General features: G+C 41.4%; 1 protein-coding gene across 1 annotated transcript; it reads left to right on the plus strand.

Moving 5' to 3' along the window:
• Window positions 1–46: 46 nt before the first annotated feature.
• Window positions 47–2,910, plus strand: LOC120643726 (dolichol-phosphate mannose synthase subunit 2-like). Its single transcript, XM_039920193.1, has 3 exons — window positions 47–220; window positions 2,349–2,442; window positions 2,540–2,910. The coding sequence occupies exons 2-3, from the start codon at window positions 2,353–2,355 to the stop codon at window positions 2,693–2,695; spliced, it is 246 nt and encodes an 81-aa protein (XP_039776127.1). The 5' UTR covers window positions 47–220; window positions 2,349–2,352; the 3' UTR covers window positions 2,696–2,910.
• Window positions 2,911–26,152: the final 23,242 nt, after the last annotated feature.

The raw sequence follows: 26,152 nt of genomic DNA on the forward strand, positions 1-26,152 counted from the left end.
GTCCGGCCCAGCCCATAAATGGGTCTACCTCAGCCCGTCTCCCCCGTCCCTTCCAGATCCGTCGCCGCCCTGCGCCCGTCTCCGCCGTCCGCCGGCCGCGCCGCCCACGCGCCTCCTCGCGCTCGTGCTGGGCACGGCGCCGCCCGTCTCCCCGGCCCGCGCCGCCCCTCCGCGGCGTCTGCGTGCCACCTCGCGCTCGCGCCGCCGCCCGTCCCGGAAGGTAAGAGGGCTACTACCGAATACGGCTCCCTAAGTGTTGACCACGAGCGCCGCATCAAGCGTGGACTGGTATTTGCACCGCGTCCTAGCATGGAGAGGTGGAGTTGCTTCTAGATCGCCTTCGTTCCCTAAGGTTTGGGGGGTATTTTTGTGGTGAAATTAAGCCCGGTGATTTCAATTGTTGCGTCATTTCGTTGCATCGTTTAGTGAATGTCCCTAGATCAAGACTCTCCGCATCCTGGACGTAATTTTCCTGAGACGTGGAACCTATTGTTTGTTTCAGACATCACGTGCCACTCTCAAACTTAGAAATGCCACTGCACCGAAAGGAAAGGGACTCTTGTCATTCTTATATTGATTGTTCTAGGTAGTATGATCAGATTTTACCTGCGCATAATCAAAGGTTCCTCTGCATTGCAGCACTGCTCTCTAATACATACAAGGTAGTACATCAGTGGCTGGATGGTTGAATAGTCATGAGATTTGCATTAGGTGCGCTGCTACTGTATGCAGCATTTCAATTTGTGTAATTATTTTGTTGGGATGAAAGAAAGATGTATCTTTGTTGCCTAAGCTATCAATTTCTTCATTTGTGTATCCCCCTGTCATCATCACTAGAAATTAGAAAAACAAGTGGTTTGTGCTACTTCATTATTGGATTGAATTTCAAGTTTTCAACAATTCTGTTGATTTGTTTATGAACAAAAGTGCTTGTATGGCTGCTTATTTGGAAGATGGAAATGAAACAGAGAATGCTCTCATTGTATTTGGCCAACAAGCTACATATCCATATAGAACTTAATGTGTATGTGTTCAAGATGTTGGATTTTTTTTTCTTATAGAAGTAACAAATATAAAACTTTGGTCTTTGCCCATTACAATTTGGGGAAAGAATTCCTGAACTCTAAGCTCAGAACATATGCAAGTAATGGAAACATAAACTTTTAAACATGCTACCCAGGATTTGACTTCTTGTAGTTCAGCTGAGATGAATTGCATATGGTATCACCCAATTTTACTCATATTGCCCTACTTTTGAGCAATTGGACCAATATAACATGTTTATTATAGCAGATTATCTGTCCTGCTGTCCATATATAATAACAAAGTAGAACAAAGGGATTTTGTTGTTTGAGTAGCCAAGCCATTTATCAACTATGAAGTAATCACCACATTGTACTTAGGGCTTCATGTGCATGCAAATGATATAAATAAGGGAAATTTGTGTATGCAATGCTCATAAAGAATTTTTGTAAATCAGTATAGGAAACTGAGCAACTACCAGTATAGACATTTTGCTTATATGTGTTTTAAGAGAATGATGTTGATCATTTTCAAAAGTGAGCATAGTAAACTGTACAAATATGTACCAATATAGTGTGTCTTTGATAAATTAAAGTTTGATTTCCTTTCTTCAAAATAATGATATCCTACCTCTAGGAATTCCACTTCTGTTGGATATCGTTCCACTATGTTATCTGAGAATTTAAGTTATTTACCAGAAATTCCATTATCGTACTATGTGAGTTTCTAATATGGTTGGATTTTCTAACATGCGAATTTTAGTCTTTTAGTGATATACCAGAATTTATGCTTGGATTTTCTAGTAGTTATGTTTCCTGCAACTTCATGATGTAATGCCGTAACTGTTGTGCTTGATGCTTGCAGTTGTAGCAATGTGGTAGCAGTAGCACTATTGCAATCTCAGACCATATTTACGCTTACCATCACTTTGTGTGGGTATGTAGGCACAGTAGCAACTGCCACATATCCAGACGTGGAATGCCTAAATTTGTGATAATGCATGATATGACAAGGCATAGTGCAGTATATGAGTGTTACTAAGCTAGCGCTGCTCTGTTTTAATTGTTTGGTTTTCTTGCCTTAATTTGGGTGCATTGCTAAGACAGGCTTTGCAGTGGAGTGGCTGCTCATCTCCCTTGATACGGTTCTAGCACTCTAGTCTATTTTTCCCATATTGGATAGTTTTTTGTGCAATAGCTTTTGTGTTGTTCAGATTATTATGAACCCATCATGAAACATATTTGACATTTCGTTTGGATTATCATGACCATTCATCTGCCAAAATTGATAGCACTGATAAGGTTGTTATTTTCTATTATTCTCAGAGAAATGGAACTGGGTGATAAGGCAGTTGGTTTTCTGCTGACGCTAACGAGCTTATCCATCTTCACCTATTATACATTCTGGGTCATTATCTTGGTCAGTAACTTTTTATGCTTTTATCAGTTTCAGTTGAAGTAGAACTGTAATGGCTTTATTTCTGAATGGTTATTTTGTCTATGTTATTCCCACCTAGCCGTTCGTTGACAGCGACCACTTTGTGCACAAGTACTTCCTGCCTCAAGAGTATGAGATTTTGATACCAGTGATTGCCGGCGTGGTTCTCCTTTGTTTCTTGAGCATCTTTGTGGGTCTCGTGATGCTCAAGTCAAAGAAAAAGAAGACCACTTGATTGGGTTTGCCATGTACATTGTAGTACTCTTCACTTACTATGATGATTAAATCCATGAATTCAGAGCCCATGTAATTGCTAGAAGCTCGGTAAACAGTTCCATCATATTGAAGGCGCTCACTTTGTAACTCAGATCTCTGTTTTCATTTGTGATTCTCAGATCAAGTTAATCGAAAGATGACCACTCAGGTTGTCGGTTTTTCTTTATTGTGAAATATATGTTTCTATCTTGCCCTTCTGAACTGTTGGGTTGTCATTAAGAGCCCAGGTTAATTCACGCTCTTCCGATTGGAGAGGCATGATGCTCCCTTAGCTAGCATGGGCGCTAATGGGCTGCACATGACATTTCCTTGTGCATTCGATGCTATCATCATACATGGGCTTCCTTGTGTATTCGATGCTATCATCATATACATGGGCTGAGAAAAATCAGCTCGAGAGGTTAGTTTTTTTGTTTGGTTTCCTCTCGAAAATCAGCTCGAGAGGTTAGTTTATTGGTTGGTTTCCTCTCTCTCTCACACACAGACTACACAGTAGTAGTGTGAATACACAAGTGGGAATATAATGAACGTTTGACGTCAACAGATAAATCAAAACATTGACTTTTTTTGGAAGTTTCTGGTTCGACATGATGATCGCCTGGCTAGTCACAGTCACTACCCTACCCGAAGTCCGACGTCCATCTGTTCATAACGTGCCTCCCGTACTATGTGTCTACTACATGTTGGACCAATGGAAGGTCATTTGTGTCCATACTGTGGCCCTGCTGCAACTCATGCACCCGACACGATTGTTAATTCCATCGTTATTTTAGGGTAGTCTCAATCCAGACTGTATCATAGAGTTTAACCCTCCTATTTATTGCGTTTTGCTGATGTGACAGTATATTTATGGAAGAGAGAGAAATCAAGACTCCAAGTCTTATTTAGACTCCAAGTCTTCACGCAAATCAAGAATGAATGTGTAAGAGACAAGTGAGCCATATAAACCAAAGTAACACACTTTGCATTGGGAAGTATAGTTTTTTGTGATGGAGTCTTTGAGGTTTAGACTCTATAAGTGGAGCCTGCATTGGGACTGACTTTAGTAGCTACAAGTAGCTTGCTGGCTTAATTAGTGGCACGTCCATGTCATCATTTTCAACAATTATTAATGCACGCCCCGACACGTCCGGTATAGCAAAGTCGTGTTTCTCGCCATTACCTGGCTAGCTGCTAAAGTCATCGCTCGTACGAGCCGTCGTGTTCCTCGCCACGCCTTGTGCTTGGGTGAGTGATGTGATGATCACTGATCAGATCCATCGACCTTCTTTAATCTGTCCATGTTAATTATTACCAGCACATGCATGTTTATGAAAATAGAATAAAACTAGTTGAATACCCCGCGCGTTGCTACGGAATTTCAGAGCAAAAATATTGAAGTTGAGTGTGCTGAAAAGATGGAGTTATGAAGTTGCAGCCAATTTTAGCATTGGAGATATATGGCATAGTTGCATATAAGAAATTCTTAAATACTGAAGTCGATGTACATATAAGAAGTTCTAGTTGTTGAGACTCATAAACAAAGGAACCATAATAGTTATGACAAGGATGTTTTAATTTTATTATGTGAGGAAATGGAAATGTCTGCATCATTTTGTGAAGCAAGAGATTGGACTTTGTATTGACTCTCTTGGATAAATGAAGTTTCTGCAATATTTTTTTTAAAATTAAATGTGAGCAACACAGTTATGTGAAATGTTGATAATTGAAAAGAATATATTTTATTTAATGGCTTTAGTACCTATGTTTCATTGGACGAATATAGATATTTTGAATTGGTTATGGATTCTACTCCATCAATATGCAATACTGCAGTATAATAGGTTGTTAGGAATGAGTGTGATAAAAATGAACGAGAGATGTTAGTACTTACATTATTTTTTTGATGTTTTTTTGCTAATTCCGTCATAAAAATTATTTATGTGGCAATAATAAAATCAACTAAAAAGGTAAGAACTCTTATTGGGTTGCGGATGGCCAGGATATGAGTTTTAATTCAGATCCGATGGTGGAAATAAAATGATGATGTGGCGCACGTTGTTGCGGGATTTGAGGGAGCTTTTCAATAAATTGTGACTAAATGATGCAAAATATTTTTAAGTAAAATAGTATGGAGAGTATGCAACATTACAATATAGTACTTAGATTAGATCAAGTTTATTGAAAATATGACTAATAAAGGAAACTTCTCATTGAGCTAATGAACACACAGATGAAATTAATAGAACTGATACTCACATACAAAATAGATAGATGTTACTTAACACATGATGGTAATTTTGGTTTAGAGATGTAATCTTAATTGTACTCGGCTTACATGCATGAACGTTTAACCTCTTTGTTGGTTAATTAATAAATAGGAGAAGAAAAAAAAATCATGAAGACATACATCTAATGGACAGAAGATGTGCACGAAATTGATTGGGCAAATATGTTAATTCCGATGATATGGAGAAGAGAGAAATAGCATTTATGACACTTTTGGTGATCGTTTATGTGGTAATGATATGAATTTGAATTGCACATTATTCTTTAATTGGATATCGAATCCGGTAAAAATAGGTAAGCTAACAGAAAAAAACCAATAGAATAGAATATTTGATCGCATTATAAAATGATAGGTGACGAAAAAAATAGCTTATGCATATGACTTTACGTTAATAGATTAAAGATTAAAAGTATCACATATAGTAGAGATGGCATGGATATTTTTTGTAATTAATAAAAGGAACATAGATATGTTGCATGAAAGGATTGCAAAGTTAGTGGCACACTTAGTGAGGGATGATGTGGACACCTTGCATGAAGAGATAATACACTTAGTAGAAATCTAATTGCAAAGTTAGTGGGACACTTAGTGGAGAATGATGTTGACACCTTACATGAAGAGAGAATACACTTAGTGGGGACCAATTATATAGGATATATAGATATAGATAACCCCTAAACATGTATCTCAATTACCCACCTCAGTAATTATAAAAAAATTCTAAAGTAACCGCCTAGATCCTCTATCGTGTAAATTACCCACCTATGCTATCATAAAAATAATGCAAATAACTCCCTAAATTTTCATATAAATTATCCAAATTTGTCACTATTATAAGTTAAATTAACACACATATCCCAATCCAAATTATAAAATTATAATAAAATATTAAAGCACATCAATATAAAATTCTAAATTATTAATTTTATCATTATTAATATATTATTTATGTTATTTTTTTATATAAAAATACTATCCACAATACGTGTCACCATGTATTAATATATAATATAAGAGACAAGAATACCAATTAACAAACAAATAATTCAATTAAATATATATCATACACATATGGAGAGGTGTGAAGTGAAATGAAATATATTATAACTAGATAATGATATATATGTATGTTAGAGTATGTGTTAGAATATTTAGTAGATGAAAGAGAGTGTGAGATAGATAATTATAATTATTAGCTAGAAATTTTTTTATATTAATTATAATTAGCCCATATAGGAACACGAGTTGATAGACTAGTGTAGAACTAAGTGAGAGCGATCATCAACTGTGGTAATGAGCATTGTGACCATCCTGTGTAGACGATATGCATCGATATTGTTTCCATCGAGCAAAAAACAATGTACGCGCAAGGTACACCAAACATATCCATAATATTTTTTTAGTAAAACCAATCATGCAGTCTCGTCAATGTCAATTGTTTTTTATATTGCGACCCTATTTTTTTAATGAAAGGATTGTGGCCCAAGAGGTTTGAATTGGGACTTTTTCGATTTTTACAAAATCCTTAGCCTAGTACTAGTGTTTGTCCAATCTATGAATTTGAATCCTATCAACTAGATCACACTAACAAAAGGACTTTAGGTGGGTAAACATACAAACATGCTTATTTTGCCTAGTGAGAAACACACTAACAAGAACAAGGCCTAGTCAAAAGATCATATATATTATTGCTAGCATGCAAGGGTCTTAGATAACAAACAAGCAAACAAGAGCAAGAGTAAGCACAAACAAAGCAACTTGCTTGAATTGCTTGAATGTAAATGCAAAGTACACGATACAACTAGATTTTTTTTCCGGTGGTATCGAGGAGTTAACGCTCTCCTCTAATCCACATTGGAGCACCCACTAAGGGTTAAACTCCCTTGCCTCACAAAGAGCAAGTCTTCACTAAGAATGCTCTCCATCTTCGGAGCGGCGAGCTTCAAACCACGTACAATCTTTTCTTCTTGGGTCTCCCACAAACTCCAAGAGCTCATGAAGAGCCTACGGGTCACCAAGATCATGTAGATGCCGTCAAACACAACTAGAAAAAGAGTCATTCGTCCACCTCCATTTAGTACCGGTTGCTTTAAATCCGGTACTAATATCAATTTAGTACCGGTTCTACAGCACAGTGCCTCCGGAGCCATTTAGTACCGGTTTTTAACACCACCCGGTACTAAATGTCATCATTTAGTACCGGTTGGTGTTATGACCTGGTACTAAATAGCTCCTGGCCCCCCCAACTATTTAGTACCGGGCCATAACACCACCCGGTACTAAATGTCATCATTTAGTACCGGTTGGTGTTATGACCCGGTACTAAATAGCTCCTGGCCCCCCAACTATTTAGTACCGGGCCATAACACCACCCGGTACTAAATGATGACATTTAGTACCGGGTGGTGTTATGGCCCGGTACTAAATGGTCATGGCCCGGTATTAAATGGTCCATTCTGGTTACTTCAAAAGGATAACATCTTCAATGCACTCACATATGCTGTGTGGGTGAGATGGTAGAGGATACTACACGCGAGGCCACAGATCATGAGTTCGAACCCCGGCACATGTGCATTTATTTTTTCAAAGAGACCAGCTATTTAGTACCGGACACTGCGACCGGTACTAAATGGACCGTCCATTTAGTACTGGCTAGCCGGTACCGGTCGGGGCAACCGGTACTAAGGGCTACATGTGCCCGGTACTAATGTAGCTATTTCTTGTAGTGAAACATCAAGAGTAACAAGCTTCTAAGCCTTTACTTGACCTACACTCAGTTGGTCCTAAGCTCAAGTACACCTGCTACACTCAAATGGATAAGATCTTTTTGTTTGGATCAATCTTCAAGCTCTAGCTCTTCTTCTCATGATCATCGCCTGGCTAGTCACCGGTCACTACCCGACGTCCGACGTCCTACATCTGTTCATAACGCGCCTCCCGTACTATGTGTCTAGGCCAACAGATGGATGGTTGTTTGTGTCCATACTGTGGCCATGCAGTCTCAATAATTAATAATGCACGCCGAAAGTCTGGTAGCGACTCGTGTTTCTCTCCATGGACGAGGTGCTAGCTACCTATAGCTATCTAGCTGCTAAAGTCATCGCTCGTAGTACAAGCAAGCCGTCGTGTTCCGCCCTGTTGCTTGGGTGAGCGATCAGATCCATCGACCTTCTTTAGTTTGTCTATGTTAATTATCACCTGCACATGTACAATTACGACGAAGCCTGCTGACCTCTGTGATTGTGGATGAATGAGCAGGCAAATTGTTTACAAACGCTGGGGGTATGTGTTGCGATTTTCAAAGTGTTTACATGTAATTTGTTTCGTGATATATAGTTACAGCCAGCTGATTACGCTGAGCAAGACTTTTGGCGACAACTAATGGGCCAGCTTTGGCAACTTCTCCTCGGTAACTTATTAGGGATTGTTTGGATGGATTAAAATTGAATGCTAAACTTTAGCATATACTAGCACTTATATCCTTACAAAAGTTTTTGAATCTCGATTAAAGTTTAGCCCATCCAATTAGCACTCTTGTTTGGATGGACTAGTTCTAAAATTTGGACTTTCATCACCCACTAGGTTCCAAATGGAAGCTTAATTAGTGTAGTGTTGTCATTTGTTCAGATTTTGTATTAGTGCGGCTCAGATTGATGTCTCTGTTTGCAATGTACAATCTATTTATATTTTTGTTGTTGCAGTTGACCCAAACGAATATTATATTTTTCTTTCATAGCCTCACTCCTATCCTAGCCTCACAGATTTGGCATACCCCCATCTATAAATAGATGGATCAGCATAACATATGGGGCAACCCATACTCAAGCAGCTCAAAACCTATCCAGCTACCAAGAAATGGCTCTGCTTGCTTCAGCCCTGATGAATTGCACTACCCATCTAGGCCTTAGAAGCCACATAGGACCCAATGGAGACAATTTGTCATGGCGCCTACCTTCAAAAGAGAAGAGTAAGAGAAGGTGTGACCTAAGCCTTAGATCACAAGCAGAAAGGATGAGCAGCGAGCTTGGACAAGAACATCTCATGCCATCAGAAAGGATGAGCAGCGAGCTTGGACATGAACATCTCATGCCATGGGAAATCCCTAGGAGGCACTGGTTCCACCACGGATTCGTCTTTGGCGCCGCCACTGCAGTGTACCAAGTATTGTTTCTAGCATGGATGATGTATATGTCTTTGCTAATAGGAAGGAAAATAGCGCTAAGTTTTACTTAATACTAATAACTAAGAGAAAAAATATGGATGCCCAAAACTCTAAATGCAAGTTAAGTGATATGGTTTGTTTTATATGCACAAGAAATTATTTTTATGTTCCATCTATGTAGATTGAAGGTGCTTGGAATGAGCATGGCAAGGGGCCAAGCACTTGGGACCACTTCTGCCACAATCATCCTGGTAAAATACTCAACTCTTGTTTTTCTTTTGTTTACGTAAGCTGTATATGTACCAACAATAAGATCGATGCACCTTTTCAGTATTACCAACATGATGCCATTCTTTATGTGTATGAATATACAGAGATGATAGCTGGCTGGAGCAATGGGGATGTTGCAGTGAACTCGTACCATCTGTATGAAGTAAGTACCAAGATGCCATTAACCAGCTATATACCCAAATGTGGAGCGCCACCCGCCACTCGTTAAAATGCAGTGCAGCTCATCATTGCGAAGATACAAGACACAGTTCACTACCGGATTTCTCTACTTTGCCGAGTGCCCCAGACACTCGACAAAGCCTTAAATACACTCGGCAAAGGCTTTACCGAGTGAAGCACTCGGCATACAGCACACGACGACTGTTTACTTGGCAAAGACGTGGTTGCCGAGTGTTTTTCATCGAGCACTCGGCAAACACTTTGCCGAGTGTCTAGACGGCCCTCGGCAAAAAAAAGTAGATGGCACGGAAGGATAACGGTGACGGTGACTTTGCCGAGTGTCGTAACGACTAGACACTCGGCAAAGACTGCCTGTTTGCCGAGTGCAGGGTCCCAGACACTCGGCAAACCCTGCGTCCAGGTGCCCAGAAAATGCATTTTTGCCGAGTGTCCTGTTCATGACACTCGGCAAAGTGTTTTTTTTTTCTATTTTTTTCTTTTCGGCGACATATATGATACCCTCTCAAATATACACTACATGCATCACATACCATCAAAATTACCATCACAAGACGTTCATATGGGCACAAGCAATCCACAAATACAATTAAAGTTTAGTATCGTTCATCCACAACTAGAAATAATCCACAAGTGTACAAGCAAACCGATACAAGTCCATACAATTATTCCACAACCACAAACTAAGTCCACAAGCACTCCACAAATCTAGGCCACGAGTACTCCTCAAAGCAAGTCCACAAGCACTCACTAACGTGGCCACGGTGACAAATCCGGGTCCTGAGGCTCATCATTCGATGCCGCTGACGGATTCTGCACAAAGAAGAAGATTTCGCATGTGTGAGACAAGATTGAAGCTAGCAACATATAGAAGATAAACAAGTGATTAGGCGCCAAATAGACTGCTTAAGGTTCACTACTACAAAACAGGCCTTTGTTCCTGGCCATTTGTCCCGGCAGCCTTTGGGCCCGGGACAATAGGTGGCTTTTGTCCCGGGTCCAACGGCTAGCCGGGCCAGCGGGGGGGACGGGGGCCTTTTGTCCCGGTTGGAGACACCAACCGGGACAAAATGGGAGCCTTTTGTCCCGGTTGGTGGTTCCAACCGGGACAAAAGGCCCGCGTAGCCTTTTGTCCCGGTTGGAACCACCAACCGGGACAAAAGTCCCCCCTTTTGTCCCGGTTCGTGCCTCCAACCGGGACAAAAGGCCTTGCGCCCCTTATCCCCTTCCCTCTCCCCCCGCCCGAGCCATTCAGCTCACTTGTTTTCTCGCTGTTCTTGGCTCGGGATAGAGGAGTTCTTGCTCATTTCTTCACCACATTTGTGAAGATCTTTGATTCCCCGTCCATCCATCTGCTCTAAAGGTTTGGGGCTTGTTTTTCTCTTCTTCCTTGGCTTGTATAGCTCATTTCATACTTTAGAAATAGAGAAAATGTGTAGCTAGCTCATTTCTTGGACATTTAGCTAGCTAGATTGCATATGTAGGTGTAATTTTCTTTTAGATTTAGATGAGTATATGGATAGTAGAAATTTTTAGAATGAGTGTAGATACTTCATGTGATGTACTTGTATATATGACCATATTGTGGATAGTTAATTTTTTTATTCGTGAATGAATTAATGAAATGAGTATATTATAGAATTTTTTGTATTATGAATGGATTATTTTGACACTCTAGTGATGTATTTAATCAGGCTCACATTGAAACCATCTAGAAGCTAAAAAAATCTTTATTTCGAAACAAGTATACGTCGTTAATCTCCATCCAACGGTGATGGCACTACCTTTCAGGGATACACGATGCGCTATAAGGACGTCGCAAATCGGTTGGTCGCATCACCAGCACTTCCGATTGATAAGAAGACAGCATTTGACGCAGTCAGCATGCCGTTGTTGTACTGAGAGCATATGAACGAGCATGCTGCCTGTGCCAAGTGCTGTGCCTATTAATCGTAAATGTTGGTGCTGCGACTAGCCGATTGATGACATCCTTGTACCGCACCGTGTCCCCCCGAAAGGCAGTGTCATCACCGCAGGGTTGAGGTTACTGACATATACATTTTCAGAAATAAAGGTTTATTTTTCTTCTAGAGGGTTTCTGGATATTGAAAAGAGTGTACTCCTGGAACTGAAGGGTGTCAAAGTAATTAGAAGTTATAGAGATTTCTTTCAATTAATTAGAGATTTCTTGAGGATTAATGATACATTTCGTCTTTTTTTATATAATTTCATTGTTATTTGCAAGAGTTATTAATCTGATCATTGTAATTGTAATAGTAAATAATTTTTGCTTTGTAATGGTAAGAATTTATAATTTTGTGGAAAATAAAGGTATTTTTCAGTAAAATATGGCTTCAGCAGCTGGAGGGAGTGGCGCCGGTGGGGGTGATCGTTGTCCTTCTGGAGAGAAGGGCACAACTCGAGTAGGTCGTCGGTCCAAAAAACCTAGTGCTTTTCATAGGGCAGCGCTCCGTTATTTGGAAAAAGAATATAGAGAATGCATGGCAAGGGGCGAGGAACCTCCGTTTGATCTTGAGGATTTATTGCGGCGTTACGGTTCGTCACCACCAAACTCGGAGGTTTCAGCTCCGCCATCTTATTCTGCGCCAGCAAGAAATCCGTTAGAACATTCTGCGTTCCAACGCAAGGACGGTTGAAAACCTATGTGTTGTTGACCGAATTTTTAAATTTCATGTATAGTACTCCTTTGTTAAGTTCTGTAATGGATTAAGTACCCCTTTTAATTAATCAAGATGTATGATAGATATTGCATATCTTTTAATTATTCATGTTATGTTACATTTAGTTTAATTTAGGTTTGATATATTTTATTTATTCGATACGTGTAAAGAATTCAAATCGATTTATTTAAAATGCAGATGGACCGGCAATGGATGTACAATGCTGACCGACGTTCGAAAGAATTCATTGATGGCCTGCATTATTTTTTGTCTGTGGCTGAGGCAAACAAGCAGAATGGTTTTATGTGCTGCCCGTGTGTTCATTGCAACAATAACAAGGATTACTCATCTTCAAGAATCCTACACAGCCACATTTTCGCAAATGGTTTCATGAAAAAGTATGTTTGTTGGACGAAGCACGGAGAACAGGGGGTTACCATGGAAGACAATGAAGAAGAAGATTTTGACGACCACTTTCCCGGGAATGCTGGAATCGGTGCATTCGATGACGATATTCCCATGGAAGAGCCCGAAGTAGATGTAGCAGAAAATAATCCCAGCGACGATCTGGGGCAAGCATTGCACAATGTGCAGGCAGACTGTGAGAGTGAAACGGAGAGGTTGAAGTTCCAGAAGTTGTTAGAGGACCACCATAAGTTGTTGTACCCAGATTGTCAAAATGGATTTAAGAAACTTGGCACCACCTTGGAGTTGCTGCAATGGAAGGCGACAAATGGTGTATCCGACAAGGGATTTGGTGAATTACTCAAACTTGTTAAAAAAATGCTTCCTAAGGATAATGAATTGCCTGCCACAACGTATGAAGCCAAACAACTTGTTTGCCCTTTGGGACTGGAAGTGCAAAAGATACATGCATGCCCCAACGACTGCATCCTCTACCGAGGCGAGTACGAGAATTTGGATGCATGTCTCGTATGCAGTGCATTGCGTTACAAGATTAGAAAAGATGATCCTGGAGATGTCGAGGGGGAGCCTCCCCGGAAGAGAGTTCCTGCGAAGGTCATGTGGTATTTGCCTATAATACCACGTTTGAAGCGTCTGTTTAGAAATAAAGATAATGCTAAGTTGATGCGATGGCACAAAGAGGAACGCAAGAAAGACTCGATGTTGAGACACCCCGCTGATGGGTCGCAGTGGAGAAAAATAGATAGAACGTACCCTAAATTTGATTTGGATGCGAGAAACATAAGGTTCGGTTTGAGTACGGATGACATGAATCCTTTTGGTGAGATGAGCAGTGGTCATAGCACTTGGCCTGTGACTCTTTGTCTGTACAATCTTCCACCATGGCTCTGCATGAAACGAAAGTTCATCATGATGCCAGTGCTTATCCCGGGTCCAAAGCAGCCCGGAAATGACATTGATGTGTACCTAAGACCATTGGTCGAAGAACTCTTATTGCTCTGTGGCGATGAAGGTGTACGGATGTGGGATGAATACAAACAGGAAAACTTCAACCTACGAGCATTGCTGTTCGTAACGATCAATGACTGGCCTGCTCTTAGTAACTTGTCAGGACATTCGAACAAGGGATACAAAGCATGCACACACTGTTTAGATGATACCGATAATATATGGTTGACTCACTGTAAGAAGGTTGTATACATGGGTCATCGTCGGTTTCTTCCCACCAGGCATGCGGTACGAAAGAAGGGCAAGCATTTCAAAGGCCAAGCGGACCACCGAACAAAACCGATGCACCGTAGTGGTAAAGACGTCTTCAACATGGTAAAAGATCTAGAAGTTGTTTTTGGAAAGGGATCTGGTAGCCAACCTGTTCCGAACGAAAACGGAATGGCGCCCATGTGGAAGAAGAAATCTATATTTTGGGAGCTACCATATTGGGAAGTCTTAGATGTTCGTCATGCAATTGATGTGATGCACCTCACGTAGAATTTTTGCGTCAACCTGATAGCATTCTTGGGAGTGTACGGAAAGACAAAAGATACAGTAGAAGCACGTCAAGAATTGCAACGTATGGAAGAACGAGATGCCTTACATCCACAACAGCGAGATAATGGACGACAATACTTAAGTCCTGCCAGCTATACTCTTAGCAAGGAAGAGAAAGAAACCATGTTTGACTGCTTGAGCAGTATAAAGGTTCCATCTGGATACTCATCCAATATAAAAGGAATCTTAAATTTGGCAGAGAAGAAATTTACAAATCTCAAGTCCCATGACTGCCATGTGTTTATGACCGAACTTCTTCCGGTTGTGCTGCGGGGGATTCTGCCTGATAACGTCCGGTTAACCATCGTGAAGATATGTGCCTTCCTCAACGCAGTTTCTCAGAAGATAATTGACCCGGAGAATTTGATAAAGCTGCAAAACGATGTGGTGCAATGTCTTGTTGGCTTTGAGCTGATATTTCCACCATCTTTCTTCAACATCATGACACATCTTCTAGTGCACCTTGTCAAAGAGATTGATATTCTCGGACCAGTATTTCTACACAACATGTTCCCATTCGAAAGGTTCATGGGGGTACTCAAGAAATGTGTTCGTAATAGAGCTCGTCCAGAAGGAAGCATCGCCAGTGTCTATGGAACTGAGGAGGTCATTGACTTTTGTGTTGACTTTATTGATGACCTTAAACTGATTGGAGTCCCTGAATCGCGATATGAGGGGAGACTAACTGGAAAGGGTACATTAGGAAAGAAATCTTATGTCTGCACAGATGATTTCTCATTCAAGAAAGCGCATTATACGGTTCTTCAACAATCATCCTTGGTTGACCCATATATCGAGGAACACAAGAAAATTCTGCTCTCCAATTTCCCGGAAAAGTCTGAGGCATGGATTACACGTGAGCACATGAACACTTTCTGTAGCTAGTTGCGGAAGCATCTAATGCATAACATGGATATAAGTGAACAACTGTTCTTATTGGCTAGGGGACCATCTTGGAATATCTTAACATACCAAGGGTACGAGATAAATGGAAACACATTTTATACGATAGCCGAAGATAAAAAGAGTACCAACCAAAACAGCGGTGTTCGTATGGATGCCACGGACAATAATGGAAAAAAAGAGACATATTACGGCTACATTGAAGAGATATGGGAGCTGGATTACGGTCCCAATTTCAAGGTGCCTCTATTTCGTTGCCAATGGGTTAAGCTATCTGGAGGAGGGGTAACAAAAGATGAGTATGGGATGACAATAGTTGATCTCAACAATCTTGGGTATAGAGACGAGCCATTTGTCCTAGCCCAGGATGTCGCTCAGGTTTTCTACATTAAGGACATGTCCAGCAAGCCAAAGAAGGGGATCAACAAGCAAAAGGATGAGCCTAAGCGACACATAGTTCTATCAGGAAAGAGAAACATCGTTGGAGTGGAGGACAAGACAGACTTTTCAGAAGAATATAATAATTTTGTTGCCATTCCACCTTTCGAAGTAAATGCTGATCCATGCATCCTGCTAGCCAATGATGATGCTCCATACTTGCGTCGTGATCATAATCAAGGGACATTTGTGAAGAGAAAGTCTGTTACCGCTAATCCTTCATGTACTTGAATCATTTTATATTATTGTATAAAAACATAATCGCAATTCGAATACTTTTATTATATATGTACTGTACAATTATATTTTATGTGTTATTTATATTATTTTATATATTTTTCACTTAATTACTAGACTCAATTATAATTTTCATTCAATAATGGATTACTCAACTAATTTTATTTATTTCATGAAATTACATTCACATTAACACACTATACTCTCTCACTAACACACACAATCTCACTAACACACACTATCTCTCAAACTCACACACTACTCATTAATATCATGAAATTGCTTAATTTTATCTAAAATTCACTTTTTAAACGTTAATATCGTGATAGAATCCACTTTCTATCGAAAAGCAACAGTTTGAAAAAAAAATTCACCTAATATATTTTTGCATGGTCAAAATAACAAATATGATTTCAAAAAAGTTAGATATTTCATTGACCCAATCACTTGAATGAAAATTAATTATTTTTGTTGCGTGTATCAAGTTTATATAGAGATAAGAAATTTTGTTCCATAATTTTTGGAATCATAATTTTATTAACTGAATTAACAAATGAAATCCAATTTTAAAAGAGAAGTTAAAAGAAACAAAAACAAACATAACATTAGGCGGGAACGAGGGAAAACGGGCCCCTTTTGTCCCGGGTGGTAGATCCACCCGGGACTAAAGGTGGGCCGCGGGCTGGGAATTTTCCCGGCCCGCCCAAAAACCCCTTTTGTCCCGGGTGAATCCACCACCCGGGACAAAAGGTCCTTTTGTCCCGGGTGGTGGTTTCACCCGGGACAAAAGGGGGGGCCTTTTGTCCCGGGTGAAGCCACCACCCGGGACAAAAGGTCCTTTTGTCCCGGGTGGTGGCTTCACCCGGGACAAAAGGCCCCCCCATATATTTCCTAGCTTCCTCCCTCCTTCGCCCTTCCTCCCTCCCGCCGTCCGTTCCCCTGCTCCCCCCACCGCTCGAGCTCCCCGAGCACCGCCGCCGTCGACGTCGCCGCCCAGAGCCCTGCCGCGCGAGCCCACGTCACCGAGCGCCGTCGTCCCTGCGAGCGCCGCCGCCGTTGACGTCCGCCGCCCTCGTCTTCGCCGCCCCCGGCCTCCACTCCGCGCGCGCATTGGGTATACTAGCAAGCTGTTGTAAAAAAATTCGTCTTTCATCGTATTATTGGTATTGCGCACCGCATTGGACATGGAGGATCTGATAGTGTTAGAATCGATTGATGAATGACTATATATGATCAGGAGCTAATTATTGTTTTCAGCGTCTTGAGCTTTGAAGTAATTTATTTAAAGGTTGAGCAGTAACATGCTACCAGAAGAAATTAAGGTACTACTAATAGATGGATCACTGATCTAGCATTGTGGAACAATAACTATGTAGATAATTTTTACCAGAATTCTGGCAATTGTCGAATGTAGTAAATGTTAGCAAGGCAACAGAACTACCGGAAATAGGTAGCATCATATACCTGTGAATTGTAAGTAAACCCCATCATGAGTTATTAATTCTTATTAGTCCATATTTGTACATATCCCGCTCATGAATTTTTTTATGAAAGGCACAGTTTTGAAAGCAGAAAAAGTAAAACACTACTCTGCTTTTCTATGTGCATGAATAGTATGCTCATCTTTTGATGGATCACGTCAAATATTGTACATGAATCTGTATTTGCAACGACCTTCTTTTTTTGATAGTTATTTGCAACCTTCTTGGTTAACTAGACAAAGGTGCTTTTATGTAGTCTGGGTCTGGCTGGCATGCTGTTAGCTGCAGAGGTTCAGCGAAGTTCAGGGTCAATGTCCGAAAACCAGAAGAGGGTAGTGCAGGATGTTACGGGATCCCATTGTTGACAATGAACCATTGTGGCTTCAAACCGATGCTTTTGTGTACAAAGGTCCTTCCTAGTATTAAGAAAATTTGGCATGATGTGACTGAAAAAGTTTATTTCCACTACGCAGCATGTCGTGAAGGAGCAAATAGTTGATCAAATTCAGTTGAGGGATAATTATTTTAGCATATCTAATACTTCTTGGTATAATTAGTATTGCTTTAATTAGATGAATCTCATTACAAGCTAAAACTACATTCTTTGTGGGACAAAATTTGGATGCAAAAAACTATACTTATTTTGACATGGAGAGAGTATCATATACAACTTATGGACCCAATTCAATAAAGCCTAGCAAGGAAGCCCCAAATGCAAAAGAATCATTCTCTCCGTCTCTGCTCATAGCTCGCCCTGAGCCCACGTCCCCCCCGGCTCCGCGTGCGCCCCAGTGCGCCTCCGGCCCTCGGCTTTGAGCCCTTCGCCTTCGGCCCTCGGCCCTCCGCCTATCCCTAGCCGCAAATTTCTGGAGTGGATTATTTAGATAATTTTTAAGGGTTTTATTTGTATTCATATTTTAGTTACGATGGACCCGCGACACACAGACGCGGAAGACGAACAGTTCCTATTGAATATGATTGGCGAAGGTCAAGGAGATGTCGCTGAACAAGCTGATGATGGCAGCAATACCGACATATATTTGAATATGTCCGGTGATGGAATTGAGGCACCATCTATTCAGGATGACGCTGCTGCTGAACAAAGTGCTAATGTACATATCAAAACTATACTTATTTGTAGTGACAATCATATTTTCATCTGAATCTATATGAATACTATGAATGTTTTTTTTATAGCCGTCTGGATCATCGTCGCAGCAGAAAAAGACGAAGCGAGGCCCAACAAAAAACTGGAAGGGCGGTTCATTATAACGGAAGTTGGTCCAGATGGCGAACAGATCGCTCCAGAAGCTGCCGCCAAAAAATTCATAAGACAATCCGGATGTATTGTCAGGGACCACATCCCGATCAGCTTTAGGCTCTGGAAAGCTTCCAATCCAAGCGAGGAACGGGATGCGGTACCCGAAAGAGAAAAAGAATGGTGCTGGCGGGAGCTTAAGAAAAACTTCACGGTTCCAGCTGAATCCGAAGAGATATGCAAGCGCTGGACCCTGAGTAAGATGGCCGAACAACTGCGATCATTCAAGAAAATTTTGACGAAGAAATATATCAAGACCGGGACCACACCCGTATTTACCGGCGAGCTCGAAAAGCTCAGGGGTCACTGGGATGCATTTGTGGAATACAAGTCTTCAGAGCATGGGCTTCAGAAGGTGCAGAAGGCCAAAGACAACGCCTCGAAGAAAGTGTACCATCACACTCTAGGCCAAGGAGGCTACAAGCTTGCAGTACCCAAATGGGAGAAGATGGAGCAGGATCTGCTTGACAGAGGCATCTGACCTGCGACCATGAACTGGCCTGAAAGGTCAAGGACCTGGTTTTATGGTCACGGGGGAAGCTTGGACCCATTGACTGGTGACTGCATCTATGGGCCAAACATCCAGCGAGCAGCCCAGAGACTACAGGAGGCCATACAAGCAGCGGCCGAGGGAACATTCCAGCCGGATAGAGAGAGGGACGAGCTGACTTACGCCCTTGGGAATCCAGAGCATCCGGGCCGCACAAGAGGCAAAGGCGTGGTTCCGTGGAAGTATGGGTTCAGGGATTACATTGATTCATATAGAAGCCGGCAAAGAAGAAAGAATGATGAGCGGGAGCACCTGCGAAGGCTAGAGGAACGGCTCATGTCACACGATCAAAGACTGGAGGAAGAGGTTCAACGCCAAGTGGCCGTAGCAATGAGCCAGCAACAGCAAGCGCAAACGTTGCCTCCAGAGCCTAGTGTCGCAGCCGATCACCTGTCTCAGCGGAAAAGCAGCTGCGCTTCCACAGACGTCGCTGCTGCCGAGCCCACGGGGATCCAGGCCGCAGTTGAAGCGTCGGCCCCGCAGCGATTTCTAGTGGATGAGATCACCCACCGGACACCTTGTGACCTGCAGACTGCCGTTAAGAACTTAATGTTCACTGTTGCGTACGGTACCCGCCATGCCCACCGAACCAGGCGACGTGTACCACGGGCAGCAAATTCCGCCTAGATACACAAGAGTTGGCGTGGAGCAGGTGTGCCAGGGTTGGGAGACGCTCGAGCTTGATATTCCTGGAGGCGATGGGGAGAGGACACTAGCAGAAGCCATTCATGGCTACATCCTGTGGGATAAGCGCTACATTGTCCTAAAGTCGGATGATCAAACACCAAGACCGGCATCTCAGCATGCCTCTCCAAGACCGGCATCTCCGCAAAACTCCCCAAGGGCAGCACTGTCTCGGCAAGGTTCACCGGCACATTCTCCATCACCATCATCTCATGCGCCGATGAACACTCAAGCGTCACCGTCGCCTCCATGGTCACCCCCTCCGCCCGCCGGCAAAGAAGCAGAAACGGCCGCCGGCAAAGAAGGTAGCTGCACCGGCTAGGGAGCCTCCAAAGAAGAAGGAAAAGAAGAAGAAAACCAAGGAGGCTCCTATTAAACCCTGGGACATGAGCCTTGAAGAATGCGATCGGATACTCAAGAAAGAGTTAAAGAGCACTTCAAGCCGAAGCCGAAGCCGGAGCCCGAGAAAGTGATAAATCCGATAGATTTGAAATTTTTTAAGGGAATGTGCGAAGCAAATAAGAGAAAATTCATTCCGAGAGACCCCCCTTCAGACTACGAACGCACAATTATCAAAACTACTGAGAAAAAGAAGAGACAATCAAAGTCGTCGTCGTCCGACGTTCCACAGCTCGGAGCCCAAAAGAAACAATCAATAGAGCCTCTCGTAGTGGGACAGACGACGCAAGAACAAGACTTTGTTACATTTCTGAAAGAATCAAACCTGACGGCCGCTCAGATTGCAGGGGGAGAAGATATTCCAAAGGCCGATGTGGTCGTCAAATGGACGTTTGAGATCGGCAAAACTCTTGTACCCCCCGAAGTAGTGTCTGTGCTTCCAACGCAAATGTATAAGCTGCACCAGCACTACATGCGTGCGATGGCCGATTGCATCTTCATGCAGGGCGCAAAGATTAAAGATGACGATTTCTTATGGGGGGAGGCCATTATATGGATAAACTGGGAAGAAATTTACCAACTATTCCATCAGGAGGCCCTCGACATCTCTATGGTCGGCTTGTGGGTTCTGTAAGTATTTTACTCTCCTTACGTATTGTTTTGCATGATCTCAACATACTGATCTCTTGATTTATTCGGTATCATGTAGAATGGAGATACATACTTGCAGAAGAAAGGGATACTCTCACCTCGGCTTCATCGACCCAATTACTTGTAATTGGAGGCTTCTACGGGACAATCCCGATGACATATTCCAAAACTTGTTCAAGTACATAAGCGTTCATCACAACAAGCAAATGATATTGTTTCCTTACAACTTTGCGTGAGTGATTCCTTCCGTCTAACTCTTTCTATTCTATAATCGAATTGTTTAAACCTTAACTACCAAGAACTGCCTCCGTATAATCTTGCACTGAACACTTTGTCCTAATTGTCATAATTCCCGAGAAGAGCCTACTCGTGGTTATGGACTCATTGAGGAGACCTCCAGAACAATACGAAAATCTTCTTAACATGATGAAAAAGTAATTCTACCACTACTCCGTCCATGACCGATAATTTGAATCACTTTGTTACTTGACTATAATTGTTCTAATCATGCACAGGGTTTGGAAAGAATTCGCTAAAAATCATCCAGGCAAATTTGACAAGGAATTGAAGATCAAGACAGATTTTCCGGTACGCGCTTGGATGATTCGTTGCACGATTCATTAGTTTTATTATATATTCATGTAATACCTGATAATTTCTTCTCTCTTAAAGTGTATGAGGCAGAAAACCAGGCACTGTATTGTGCGCATACTATGTATGCGAGAACATCCATGGTCTGGTAGGTCCTCCAAAGGGCTGGACAGATTGGGAGGAGGAAGTAAGTAAAAAAAAACTTGTTAATATTTGAACTCGTATTTTAATTAGTCGAAATTAATTATTCCCTTTTTCCATAGGTCGGGGAGATGCGCGATAAACTCATACCGGAGGAAAAGGTTATGGCGATTCAAGAACAATTCTCCGGATTTATTGTTGAGCAAGTCCTCGATCCAAAAGGCGAATTCTACTATGATGGAATATCTAATATTGACAATCACAGTAAATATGACAATATACGCGTATATATGTAATTAAGAACGAATATAACTATGTAAATATATATGTGTGTCTATGTATTAAATTTCTATTTATGAGTATGTCTGTATGTATTAAATTTCCAAAAGGCGAATTCTACTATGTAATTAAGAACGAATATACCTATGCAAATATGATGGAGTATGTATGTATTATATATATAAGCACTCCAATAATATATATGTGTATATATATATTTATATAATATTGGTCCTAGACATTTTCATATGTAAAGGAATTCACATGTATAGATATGTGTATACATATATATATATAAGTGAATTAATTTATATATGAAAACTATCTAGGACAAATATTATATAAGTAACTATATATATATATGTATATATTAGTGGAGATCATACACACTGAATTCCAATACATAAGTTTAATTGAAATGCAAAAGTATAATTGAAATAGAAAAAGAATTGAGAAAAGAAAAACATGAAAAAAAGAGACCTTTTGTCCCGGTTGGTAACACCAACCGGGACAAAAGGGTGCGCCAGCCACGTGGGCGCTGGCTGCACCTTTTGTCCCGGTTGGTGTTACCAACCGGGACAAAAGAGTCTTTTGTCCCGGTTGCCACACCCGGGACAAAAGGGCACCCCCTTTTGTCCCGGACAGGCGTTCCCGGTTGGGAAACCGGGACAACAGCGGTTTCCCAACCGGGACAAATCAACGTTTTTGTAGTAGTGGTTGCACTCAACATAATAAATATATGAATCTAATCATCCATGCCAAGTACATTCAGATCCCACTTCTTCATGGAAAATATAAAATTGTATATCAGAAAAGGGTTAAACTACACATGCTCCCCTGCACTGTTGCATCATCTCATTATTTTGGTTGATTCCTTTATATAAGAATAACCAGTTTACTATTCAGGACTTTTTAGTTCAAAACTAAACTGGTTCTTGAAAACTCTTGCAATTACCAAAACAAGTATCAGTATATGTGCTAATGGGTATACTGAAATCACCAAAACTCTTGCAATCACCAAAACATATACTGATGGGTATGCAGCATATACTGAAACCACCTCGATCATAGTGAATACAAAACAAGTATCAACAACAGGCATAGATGAGCATAATAAGGATTTTCATGAATTGTTCGCATGAAAGATCACACAAGTGCAGCATGAGATACAAAAGTGGAACAAAAATATAACAACTTCAGTGCAAAGCAGGGTTGTCAGCAGAAAAATAGTCGTCTAAACTCAACAGTTGCACATATATCCTAAATAAATCATGAAAATGATAAATAGTGGCACATATATGCAACCACCATATGGTTCCAACTCCTAAAGATATATCATGGCAACTAACATATTTAATTTGTGACAACCAAATTACTTGGAGATAGCTAATGAGACAGAGGCATGCATGCTTATATTATGCACTGCTTGCAGAGGCGACAGAGATGCATCATGTGTCACAAGGCATCTCTGATCAATGAAATGTACAATAATGTATGCATGGGTCAAGGGCAGCGACAAATTAAAAGCAGGATTCAATCAAAAGCCATAAAAAAGAACACATGATAAATGAAAAGAACGCAACGCTAGGGTCTTCCAAAGAAAGCACAGGTCAGCAGTTACACTTCTAGCAAAGATCAAACATTAAGTTTCGGCATGGTATATTGCAGTTGCAGGTGCAGAGCACCTTGGTGAGCTTTTACCCCACCTGTAATTGTTTTTTAGCCTGAGAACATTGGTGTGCTTGGGTGGGAGGCTCCTGTGTTCTTTTCTTTTCTTTTTTCTTGGGCTTAGGCCTTGTTACTTCTCCTATATTAATTAATATAAAACGGCAGGTCCAGCCAGTTTACGTTACAAGATATATGAAAGTATGAACAATCAGGTTCAGATGAAAATAATATTATCTAATTACACATAGACAACCGTTTTCCTCTTGCTTCGCATACAACCAGGGCCATTGGGGTGATAAGAAGTAAAAACTCTGCTATTCATACAGAGCAAAGCTACACCTAAGCACTCGGCAAACATCACGGCCGGCACAGCACCGTTGACGGGCATGGCGGGGTGAGATGGTTTGCCGAGTGCCCCCTAGTAGACACTCAGCAAACGCGTGGTTTGCCGAGTGCTCCCAGGTGGACACTTGGCAAACTGCCCTTTTGCCGAGTGTTTTTGTTTTGCTGAGTGCATTTCTTCTCCCACTCGGCAAATAGGCAATTTGCCGAGTGCCCGTATTTTTGCACTCGGCAAACCCTCTGACACTCGGCATATGACCGGTTTCCGGTAGTGGTTATTATAATCACATAAATGGAATGTGAACCATTTTTAACAACGCCATCTCATCCAAAAGTGAAATATTTACCTTTACAAAACCAGTACATATGTCCAGACTTATAGGGTTTTTAGAACGGACAACATAAGCAGATAGGAAAAAGAATGAAAATACGCATATAGGCCTCGATCGAAGGATACATTTTGTACGTGAATTTTTTCTAAGGAAAAGAATTGGGAACATATGTACACTAAATAACTAAGCATGCATTTAGTTTTTACTGGCATCAATATTTATGTTGTCAACACTTGTGACCGACAGGAGGATGTCAAAATGCTCAAGGAAATGGGCATGGATGCCTATAGGTTCTCCATCTCCTGGTCAAGAATACTGCCAAGTAAGTACAAAACTAATCCAATATGTTTTGTACGATGAAAAATTTACCACCAAGACGTTGTGCTCAGCGATCAGGGTATGTTAGATTGCTGTGGTGTTAATTTCGGCACATGCTTACGGTTTTCAGAGGGGACGCTCGAAGGTGGCATAAATTATAAAGGCATAAATTACTACAAAAACCTGATCAACAAGTTGACAGAGAATGGTGAGAATATTATTTGATTAAAGAGCTAATGATATTTTTTCTTGATTCTTCGACGAATTAATTGAGGAAGAATGTAGTACAATGCACAAATGTTTACACAACTCAATACTTATTTATTGCAACTCCAGGCATAGAGCCATATGTAACAATTTTCCATTGGGGACACTCCTCAAGCACTGGAAGACAAGTATGGCGGCTTCTTAAACCCAAGGATTATGTAAGTATGCAGTCATAATAATATATTGTAGCATATACAATTACCTAGTTTAGTGGTTCTTACCCCAACAAACAAAACAATATCAATATAAAGATTATATTGTTTGATCACTAATTCCAGTAACTACAATTTGTATAACACTATAAACTAAAATATTGTTGTTGGCCAATGGTCAAATTTTAAATGTTGTTGCTGAAGATTCAAAACAATGTCATGTTCTTTATCATTCAGTGAAGTGCTAATTAATGACATGACTATTTGTTATAATTGAACATCATTCATGATTATTGCAATTTTGCAGAAAAAGATTACACAGACTTTGCCAAGGTGTGCTTCGATCATTTTGGCGACAAGGTGAAGCACTGGTTCACCTTAATGAGCCTCACATAGTTTGTTCATTTGCCTATGGAACCGGGGGAGCATGCTCCAGGGAGGTGCTCACCAAATCGCAATTGTGCCATCCCATGTGGTGACTCGCTCAACGAGCCATACCTTGTTGGCCACAACATCCTCCTAGCTCATGCTGAGGTTGCTGATCTGTACAAGACGTATTACAAGGTACAATTCACCAAGACAAACTCAACCCCCCCCTACCCGCCACCCTAGATGATAGGTATTGGATTACTGGTAGTGTGCTACTATTGTATACTATACATTACTGGATTGTGACATCCCGAAAAACTCACCAAAATAAATCATGCGCTAAATTTGTTTTTGTTGTTGAGCTCGACTCAAACCCTAACCCTAACTTCCCGGAAACCCTCCTGTTCCGATCTCCCGATCCCCGGAGATCTGACCCCGACACCCGAATTCAATCCACGTCTCATCTCCTTCCCATCCAGCGCGACGCGTCGTGACCAGCCGCCGCGAATCCCGCCCCCCTCCTTTTTCCTCTCTCCCCTCCGACCGCGTGCCCCACCTCCCGCGGCCGCACGCCACGCGTGGCCGACCGCAGTCGCGGTCGCCGCTGGCGCGCACCGCCCCCCTCCTTTTTCCTTTCCATCCCTCCCATTTTCTTTTCCCTATTTCTTTTCCTTTTTCCCATTTCTTTTCCCCCTTTTCTCTTTTTTTCTTTTCTTTTCTCTTCCCCCCCTTCCTTTCTCCC

This window comes from Panicum virgatum, chromosome 8K (assembly GCF_016808335.1).
Source record: "Panicum virgatum strain AP13 chromosome 8K, P.virgatum_v5, whole genome shotgun sequence".
Lineage (NCBI taxonomy): Eukaryota > Viridiplantae > Streptophyta > Magnoliopsida > Poales > Poaceae > Panicum > Panicum virgatum.

What these genes read in the sequence shown, in the direction of transcription:
- LOC120643726 (XM_039920193.1), top strand. Translation starts at nt 2,353, where the DNA reads ATGGAACTGGGTGATAAGGCAGTTGGTTTTCTGCTGACGCTAACGAGC. An exon ending in CATTCTGGGTCATTATCTTG is followed by an intron (nt 2,443 to 2,539) that starts GTCAGTAACTTT and finishes ATTCCCACCTAG; the next exon opens with CCGTTCGTTGACAGCGACCA.